A 9,935-nucleotide genomic window follows, 5' to 3' on the forward strand; every position below is an offset into this window, starting at 1 on the left:
TCAACCTTTACTAAATCCAAGGGTTTGTTGATATTCAATTAAATGTTTTTGTATTTAATTAAACCGGAATGCAATGCCGCTTTAACAACCAGATATTTAATAGGGAAAAGTACCAAGATACCCCTGGAAGTTCGTCTATTTACCAAAATGCCCTTGGAAGTTCCAAATTTACCAAACTACCCCTATGTCCAAAAAATTACACTTTATAAAGTAATTATACACTCAAATCTTTGGTAAATAGAGCTAGTTCGGGTCCATTTCTTCCATCTTTGGTAAATAGGGCTTGTAGATTTGAGTCTATAATTACTTTATAAAGTGTATATTTTTGGACATAGGGGTAATTTGATAAATTTGGAACTTCCAGGGGCATTCTAGTAAATAGACGAACTTCCAAGGGTATCCTGGTACTTTTCCCTATTTAATAACGTATATTTTCTACCCATTTTTCCATGACTAACCAACCCCAACAAACCCTCATTTTTTAAAAGTTTTAGGGGAAAACCAATATGGCCATAGTTTAGGAGGAAAGCCAAGTACCAATGCAACATAATTTTGTTTGTTGAATTTGTTGGGATACAGTTTTCATTGTTGTCTCATATTACATAAATCTTGGGTTGTAGCTTTAGGAAGTTGTACAAACTACCAATTCATCATTATCATCATCATCATATGCCAATATGACAATTTTGTCATGTATATATAATAGAATCATGTTTCACAATTTTGTCAAGTGGATCCCCTACTGCAATACCTCATACTCCAAGCTTTAATTATGCACCTAGCAATAATAGCTATTATCAGAACCAAATGAGAATGCATAGAGCAGAATCAAACCTTCATATAGAATAGAATGCAACCTTCATGGAGTTGCCTGTTAATGTTACTACAAAAATACTCATTTTTCACAAGAATCGGACAACTAATTTGAACGTGTGGACAAGTATACGATCCTTCGAGATGGGCAAACTAATACATGAACAAGTGAAGAGCACAGTTTATTTTTTTGGCAAACACATTTTGTAATCACTCCATTGGTGGATTATTTAAGCTAAATGAGGTGTTGTGCAAAAACTGCACAAGATACTACTCGAAGAGATTCCGAGGTGGGATGGAAGTTCATGAATGTAACTTATGTGTGTTTTGCATCCTACCATATTCAATATCCCACCATTACATTGAAAGGATACATACATGTAAGGTTGGTTGGCTGGCTACCTGACAATTTTAGCTGAGCAACTGATCTTACATCATACATCTTTATCAGAAATGGCTTCCACAAATAAACATAGGGCACAAACTAGTGCCTTAATATCTTATGTAACAGAAACCAGTCAACAAAGTACAAAACCTTGCACATTTCCACAAGGAACTATGCTTTGAAAACTGATATCAATACAAAACTTGTGGGGCTAAATTCTAATGAAGTAAATATTTTGTTCAAAAAACTTTTATCACTCATGTCATGAAAAGCTTCAACTTCATGAAAATTGTCCCTAGATACAAAACATTTCATTCAAAGAGCTTTATCACTCACATTATTGAAAGCTTGAATTTCATGGAAATTGTATCCATTAAAGTAGAATATGGAGGTTTGATTGGCCCTTAATTTTGATTAAATTTGAAATTAAATCAAAGTAACCAATTGAAGGATCCTCAATTTATACCCATTGCACCTTCATAGAAACTCACCTATTGAGTATAATGAGTCAAGGTTGAGCAACTTTCCGTTGGTCTGGCTGTACACAAACAAACATAATATGCCAACATCGCCGAATTTGCATGGCGGCGTTGCATACAATCTCAATAAAAAGTTCCACCATCAACTGCAGAGCATGCATGCAAGCGTTCTCTTATCTGCGATACTAGCCTTTCCTCCAGATCCTTTCAACCACAGAGAAAACCATGTTTCTCAATTATGCAGGGTGCAATGCAATAAATAAATAAACACAACTCAAAATGAATCATCAATATCAAATGAAAATAGCAATACCATGCCCTCTGTTTGAGCACTGCTTGAAATGGATACTACATCACTCTGAATATTGTCAACCAAAATGTTATTTGCATGCAAGTCTAGTACGGGTAGCTTTAGGATATCATCGAATGAGACAGCTGTAGAACCAAAATTACATGAGGTTGAAGCCAACCATCAAAGAATAACTAAGATCTAGGAGACATAATCTCAGCAACAAAACCTTGTTTGGATGATAAAACATCGCTGGCTGTAGGGCAAAGTTCATTTGATTGACCCGGAACTTCATCCACAACAGGAAGAGCTCGATGAGAAATAGCTGCTTGGAGAAGGTTCCTGAAAATCTATGCCAGATATATGAGTGTGATTTTGATTTTTGATTTTTCTCTTTTAATGGGAATCAATTGCCACTTGCATCAATCAAGGGTGGGGCAGGAATTGAGTTCCTGACCCTTCAAATTTTAGTTCTTATGATGTGCAACCATGAAAATATTTGTCTACTAACACTAGGAAATTCTGCCGCTCCTCATCGCTATTGAATGAGCTTGGAAAACCTCGTATATTCTCAGAAGTGGAGCCTTTCTCAAATCTGCAAGTTATAGTTATGTAAATGAGAGCTTCATCAGTTAAAAAGACTCAGTTCTACCACCATGAAAGTATGGGCAGAATAAATAGTAAGAGAATCTCTTGAAGACTTTTACCCCGAAATATTTTCAGCTTTAACCTCTTCCAAACAAGCATAAAGGAACTTCATCACCTCCTCTGTGCTGGTTGTTGGAAAACTTGTTTCAGGACTGCGATCTTGATTTATTTCCTATTTATTTGGGAAGCACGCAACATAAATGCATATTCATTCTATGAAATTATAAAATAACAATAAATTCCGTGTATACCACATTAGCAACACAATTATGTGGCTGTTTTTGCTCCTTTTCACTCTTGTTAGCTTTTGCTTTGTACCTCTCTTTCAAATTTTACAATTTAAAAAATTCCCCAAATTGTTAGAATGTTAATGTCCTCATTTTTAATCGCATTAGTAAAGTTCCTTAACTTTGTTCCTAGTTGGAGTAAAATTTGAGCATGGACCATTCATGCAGAAGCATTTACCTGGTTCACGAATGCGAATGCACGTTGGTGCGTATGGTTCATACTATGATTGAAAGGACACAAATATAATCTCCATTTCCTATTAAGATTATATGTTTCTTACTATTTCACAAAAGACACAATTTATTAAGGAAACAGACAAACAGACATTCTTCTGTATGTGGCCCTGAAATTTGCAGGAAAATGTCTTGCTAGAAAACATGGTTCCTAAATTTGGACAATTAAGAAAGCCATTGGTGATTGTGTGTAGTAAGGACAACAATACATATTATATATACATGTATAGTACTAAAAAAAATCGGTTGCTACATCCTACTCGTGCAATTACACACAAATTCATCTATCTATCTAAGACCTATATCAGTTTGACCTACGAATTAAGCGCATGTGAATGTGTGTGAGAGAAGCATAAACACAAACACACTTTTACATTACCAAACATATACATCTCGATAAGAATATTTTGTCAACCCGCTAGTGGATAGTATGGACTATATTGGCATCCTACGCATTTCATAGATGGTCATTAATAGGTCAAGTTCATATGTTCACATAAATATAAAGCGATGGTAAGCGCAATGTACATGAACCCCACAAATCCATCTATCTATATTATATATATGGATAGATAGGTAGAAATTATATATATGAGATTAAATCAGCTGTCATGTGAGCTACAGAGAACATAAGAAATATCTTAAGAGCATTCAATGCCTATCATACACATATACACAAATGTTTCTGCAATCAAAACGAAAAGACAATTGAGATCCTTTTCAGGTGTTCTAGATCAAAATGGAGATGATCTAGCCCATTTGCAAGTCCCATGTACGCAATGGCAACACCTAGGTAGGAGGGTTGTTATACAGGTTCAGGCCCTTGCCTTGTAAGCCCTAGTTGGAAGTTCAACTTCCTCCCCCCTTTGGTTCCCATGTGCAATTGCCTTCCATCATTAGAAATAAATATAACACCTCTCACTCAAAAGAATGCCATAGAACATTACAAGTGCAAAGCTAATTAACTAATTGTTGTACGTACCACGTAACTTGTAAAGGAGAATTCTTATAGTTTTCTGGTTCATCCGATTTCTATGTACCAAATCGTCATGCACCTGCAAACAACCTTATCATGTATTAGTAGGTTCAAATCAACACATGCATTTAAAATCTTAAAGTAGCAGCAGTAAAAAATCAAAAACCCTCCTTCATCTACTTCATGCCCACTGTATCATAGCAAAGAACATAGTAGATGCATGCAAGGTTGACATTGTTTCAAAATCATGCATCAACTATTAGAAATCCTTGAGAACAAGCATAGGCTAGCTTAATAACTCCTATTGCTGTTGAATAAAAATAGAGAACCATCTAAAGTTTAAATTTTCTCAAGTCTCAATCACATAGCGACAACTTCTAAGGTACCTCCTTTGCTAGCAACACTTGTCGGTGCAATTCAATGTTTTCCTGCACAAGTTTCTCATGCTTTTGATAAATCAGCTCTGTTTGTCTGATGTGGTAACCAAGTTCTTTGCCTAGCTTCTCGTTCTCAACCATGGTTCTCTTTGTTTTCTGCCGAGTATAATTATTAATAAGAATGCTGACAGTCAATTTTTTCCCAAAAACTTAATGACAGATAGAATGGCATCTACTCAGTAGTCACTTATAAAGATGATAATATACAGCATGGAGTTGATCGTCCATCTGCTTAAGCATTTGTGTTTTAGTTTCCTCTATTCGCATTGCCATTTCCTTCTTAAGCCTTTCCTTTGCTTGTAAAGCTGCCCTTTCAATATCACTCATGGCATCTTGATGATCCTTTTTCTGTTTTTCTATTGTCTCTTTCAGTCTAATTGCGGAGGAGAAAGATCAGCAAAAACCCACCATAGCTCCAAGCGTTTTGAAGGAATACATCTTACCCTGCAATCTCTTGCTCTATGGCAGTCTTCTTGGCTCTAAAATCGTCAATATCACGCAACTGCACTTGTGCATTAGCCAATTGAAGTCGAAGGTCATCAGTGACAAATTTATGAGTGCTTTTGAGCTCATTAAAATCCCTTGCAAGACCATCAATGGTCTTTGTGCTTTCTTCTCTCAAGCTTTTCAATGTAAGCTCCAATTCTTGAATCTTCACTTCCTTTTTTTTGACGTCACTGATAAAGGACCATCACAGATACATTACCAAGTATACGATATGACTTAAGAATAGCATTTCATTCAAAGGTTACAAATGGAGTTAAAGAGAGATTGATTAGCAGAAGAGGCCTCTGATGAAAAATACAAAAACATACAATGGCACAAACATGGTCAATCTCTCATAAAAAGTCCAAAAATTTTGTAGGTGAAGTTGAGAGAAACAATACAAGAAAAAAAAAAAGCAATGACCAAAATATCAACAAGAAGAAAATATACAATAATAAACACCAGTTCAGCAGGTAAATCTACTACTTATGAGGAGGAAAGAAATAGCATGATGTTAAGGTCACTGGATATAATAATGCACTGTTCATGGTTCATTGTCTAATGAATGCAATATGCTATACCTTGTGAGAAAAGAAATAATATCTTGGAGCTTGTCTACCATATCCTTTGTAACTACTTGCTGCTGCTCTGTGAGAGACACGAGTGTTTCTGATCGTTTCTCGAGTCTAGAGACTTTATCAAGCAATGTTTCAATCTCCAAGTCCTTGTCAAGTAACACTTGTTCAATGTTGATTTTGTCATTCTTTCCATCCTTTTCCTTCTTTCCGCTTGGTCCTTTCTTGGGCGGCATTTCTCATTCATCCCAATGATCTCCTGATTGATAATGGTTCCAAAATATTAAGCATTTTCAGTTTAGAATGACATTTTACATAATTCTCTCCCAGCTTCAAGATACATCTTCGCAACAACAATACCAACATACAAAATTCCAAGGAGATTTTCCTTGAAAGTATCTATCTGAGAAGGCATTCTACTGTGACATGTTCAGTTAAAGGTCCCACAGTTCTTGACATTGTGATTTGCAATCCATGCCTTGTTTGATTCCCCTTAGAGACATGGAAAGCTTAGAAGATACAAAAGAATGTGCAGAGAAAGCAGAAACATGTAATAGCATATCGGGCATCCACAAGGAAAGAAAATTCCTCTGGCGAATGAATGGAAACAAAAAGGCTCTAATTTTTGCTCCGGAATGCCTTAAATCACTCCCCTGAGGGCGGGCGGAACCCTGATTTACTCAAAAGACATAGGGATTTCTTTAGCTAGTGGAGACATGGAAAGCTTAGAAGATACAAAAGAATGTGCAGAGAAAGCAGAAACATGTAATAGCATATCGGGCATCCACAAGGAAAGAAAATTCCTCTGGCGAATGAATGGAAACAAAAAGGCTCTAATTTTTGCTCCGGAATGCCTTAAATCACTCCCCTGAGGGCGGGCGGAACCCTGATTTACTCAAAAGACATAGGGATTTCTTTAGCTAGTGGAGTGGGGTGGGGGAATCCTGATGTACTCACAAGATTCAGGGATTGGTTCAGCTAATTTCGTTTGGAGACGAGTACCTGAAATAGGCAGATTTCTGCAGAAGGGAAGGAATTATGGCGGGGGGAACAATGGACGAGATGTCAAGGAGTTCATCCAGCAGCAGCAGAAGCAGAAGCAGAAGAAGAAGAATCCATGGATGGATGGATGGATTCTTTGGTCCCGGAGAAGAAGATGAAGTCGATTGGAATTGGAGGTATGGCATGGAATCGGATCGGATCGGACCGGGACCCACCGAAAGGTCGCGTTTCTTTTCCAAATCGCCCAACAAAAAAACAAACAGAAAACAGAGAAAACAGAGAAAACAGAGAAAAATGAAGTGATGAATGGAAAGTTAATAGTATGAACCATACGTACCATACGCATCGTACGTGCCTTTTCGCATTCGAGAATGTTTCAATCCTTCGAGGATGGTAAACACCCTCAACGTATGGTAAAAATACCCATACTTCTGTATTCATTATTTATTATAAGGTAAGAAAGTTAAGGTAAAGCATTCGTATTGTAAGTGGGAAAAAAATAAATAAATAACATAAGAATGTTTGTTAAACATACGCATTCTTTTTCATTCGTATAGAAATAGCATGTTTGCTAAAGCATTCGAGTATATTACGTTTATGATATTGTGAGAATGAAAGACATATACAAAATATAAATATATGTATACCACATACATACATATTAACGCCTATATGAGTGAGAGAGAGAGAGAGAGAGAGAGAGGGTTGGTCATCCACCCAAAGAGAGGAACGTGGATGGGTAGACAATTGGATTGCATTGGATTGGATCGCATTGGATCAGTTTGGATCGGATTGGATTAGATTGGATTGGATTGCATCACATCATAATGGATTGGATCGAATCAGGTTGGGTCGGATCATATTGGATGGGCCTCCCACATGCATAGCAACCCCCTGGATTGGATTGGATCGCATTGGATCAGTTTGGATCGGATCGGATCGGATTGGATTGGATTGCATCACATCATAATGGATTGGATCGAATCGGGTCGGGTCAGATCAGATTGGATGGGCCTCCCACATGCATAGCAACCCCCCCCCACCCCCCCCACCCCATCTCGTGGATTGCATTGGGTTCGTCTGTTAACAAAGAAACATGATTTTGTCGATTCACCCCGAAATGTCCCACCTTACCTTGGTAATATCATCATGACTCTCAGAAACCATCCATGCCTTATCACCCTAAATGATGATACCCCTCTGCCCCATGAACAAAACTTGTGTTGTTGTCACAATTCTTCGGACGAAACCTCGACTGGAATTCTCGCAAAATCTTGACACACTTGCAATGTGTTACCACAATTCCTCATAGCCATTTCCCCATTTGTAATGTCTTTTTTTTATATGTGAATGCAAAATAATGCAAAGTCTGCACATATGGCCATGTGATATGATAGTTTTTTTTATATGATTTCTAGGTTCTTATGATTTTATATGATTTCTAAGTTCTTATGCCCACCCCCCCAAATTGTCACATTTGTTGATTAACGTTTTGGCGAGGGAAGATCATAAACATGGAAGCAAGCACAATATCCATATCATGCAATAAATATAGGAAATTGGTAAATTCACAGTTTTTTTTTAAAGTTAATTACAAATGATAGCCAGATTCCATCCCCCCAAAAAAACTGTGAAAATACGGAAAAAACTATGAATTTACCAATTTCCTAAATATATTTATAGTCTTTTTTCCGAGGGAAAGCTTTTCATGGATATGCCTGACCATGCTCATTGAATTGAGGAAGTCCGAATTAATAATAAGTTATTCATTCGTTTTGAATTAAACTCGATTAACTAAGTGGATTAAGGGTACTTCTATACTAATTACCAAGTCGAAATTTTACCTCTACATCATCCCACGGGGGGGAGGGCGCATGGAGTGAATCACGATTAATGCCTTACCTTTGGAGACTGAATGACTCGATTCCATGCATCAAGGGATTGGTAATGTCGGTGTACCCTTAACAATCGACAATGGTTTGGTTCGGTTCGAGAGGGTCAAAACCGAACCGTTTAAATTTTTAGAAACTTGAACCGAACCACAAAACTGTATAACCAAACCATTAAAAAAATTTCGAAACGTTAAGCCATTAAACAAGTAAAACCGCGGTTTCGTTGTTCGTTTTTAGTTTTCAGCTTAGGTCAAATTTTAAAATTTTAAAACATTTCATTATTTAAATTTTCAAAATTTTTAAGAGTTTCCTAAAATGTGAGAATAAGGCATAAAAATGAAAAGATTGTTTAAAAATATAAAAATATAAAAATATAAAAATAAAACCGTTAAACCGTCTATTCTTTGATTTCTCGAACCCTACCGGTCGTTAATCTAGCATTTCGAGCAGGATAGATAGATTTGTTCTTCTCCATGATTGATTCCATCACGAAATTATGCAAATCTCGAAGGACAGGAGAGAGTTTTACGAGCATCTCATCCTTCACTTCATCTAAATCCAATTCTTTTTTTCGTCCTTCTTGTTTGCTCGATTGCTTCTTTCTTAAAACATCAGTTTTAGACTGATGATCGATAAAAGTGGGCATTATTACATAGACCTCTTCCATACACCTTTGTTCACCATTTTTTATGGTAAGATTATTAATGGCCTAATTTATGTTTTGCTTCAAAGTTTGCTGGATTGTTCCGGTCTTAAAGCAGCAAGATTTTCACCAGATGAACAATGACGACGGATAAATTCTGAAGAAATCACTATTAATAAGTCTTCATTACCTTGTAAAGTTCTTCACAAGTAACAAGATTCGCCTATCCTTCAATTAGGATATCCTAATGAATAATTTCTATGAAGACAATTATAATACGTAGTTGCTTGACTTTGGATAAAATACAGTTCTAGATGGTGTAGTATATGGATGTGGGTGACCTGATTTTCTCATCACATATTATGTTTACTCTTACATTTGTATAGACATCCATAAATATGGGGGCAAAAGGTTTTTCAATAATGCTGATGCGATATGATATCTGGTGCACTTTCCTTCATGATTGTGAAAGTTGATTAAGTAAATGTGCATATGGATCAAGCAGTTGGCATGGGTTGTAGCGATAATATTTAGCATGCTCGTTGTCACCTCAAGAAAGAATTATACATGAACAGTTGTTGTTATTTGGTAATGTACAGTGGTGTTCTTATTAATTCTGGTAAAAGATGTGAACCAAGAATATTAGATTTTTGGTTCACATCTTTTACCAGAATTACACTGTGGACGGCAATGTAGAGTAATAATGTGTTCTGATTGAATGTTTTTTTAATATTCCTTTGAAAGAGTAGTTTCTTAACTTTTTCCAGGTACTCTGTGAATCCGGTAGTT

The 9,935-nt window shown here is 36.4% G+C and overlaps 1 protein-coding gene across 1 annotated transcript; it reads right to left on the minus strand.

The window, feature by feature from the left end:
• Positions 1-1,356: 1,356 nt before the first annotated feature.
• On the minus strand, positions 1,357-6,317 carry LOC147847254 (uncharacterized). Its single transcript, XM_087339391.1, has 11 exons — positions 5,616-6,317; positions 4,992-5,225; positions 4,756-4,921; positions 4,498-4,644; positions 4,118-4,190; positions 2,866-2,936; positions 2,674-2,786; positions 2,478-2,561; positions 2,196-2,308; positions 1,991-2,112; positions 1,357-1,881 (listed from the first exon to the last, which is right to left on the minus strand). The coding sequence occupies exons 1-11, from the start codon at positions 5,843-5,845 to the stop codon at positions 1,801-1,803; spliced, it is 1,434 nt and encodes a 477-aa protein (XP_087195517.1). The 5' UTR covers positions 5,846-6,317; the 3' UTR covers positions 1,357-1,800.
• Between the last annotated feature and the right edge of the window lie 3,618 nt (positions 6,318-9,935).

This window comes from Azolla caroliniana, unplaced genomic scaffold (assembly GCF_043228905.1).
Source record: "Azolla caroliniana isolate FFs.n. ecotype wild unplaced genomic scaffold, voAzoCaro1.0.p SCAF_1294, whole genome shotgun sequence".
Lineage (NCBI taxonomy): Eukaryota > Viridiplantae > Streptophyta > Polypodiopsida > Salviniales > Salviniaceae > Azolla > Azolla caroliniana.

Bases quoted from the DNA above. Each gene is read 5' to 3' on its own strand.
- LOC147847254 (XM_087339391.1), bottom strand. From the start codon at position 5,845: ATGCCGCCCAAGAAAGGACCAAGCGGAAAGAAGGAAAAGGATGGAAAG. The intron at 5,226-5,615 runs GTATAGCATATT...GTCCTTTATCAG, and splicing joins ATTATTTCTTTTCTCACAAG to TGACGTCAAAAAAAAGGAAG. The intron at 4,191-4,497 runs GTACCTTAGAAG...GGTTGTTTGCAG, and splicing joins AAGTGTTGCTAGCAAAGGAG to GTGCATGACGATTTGGTACA.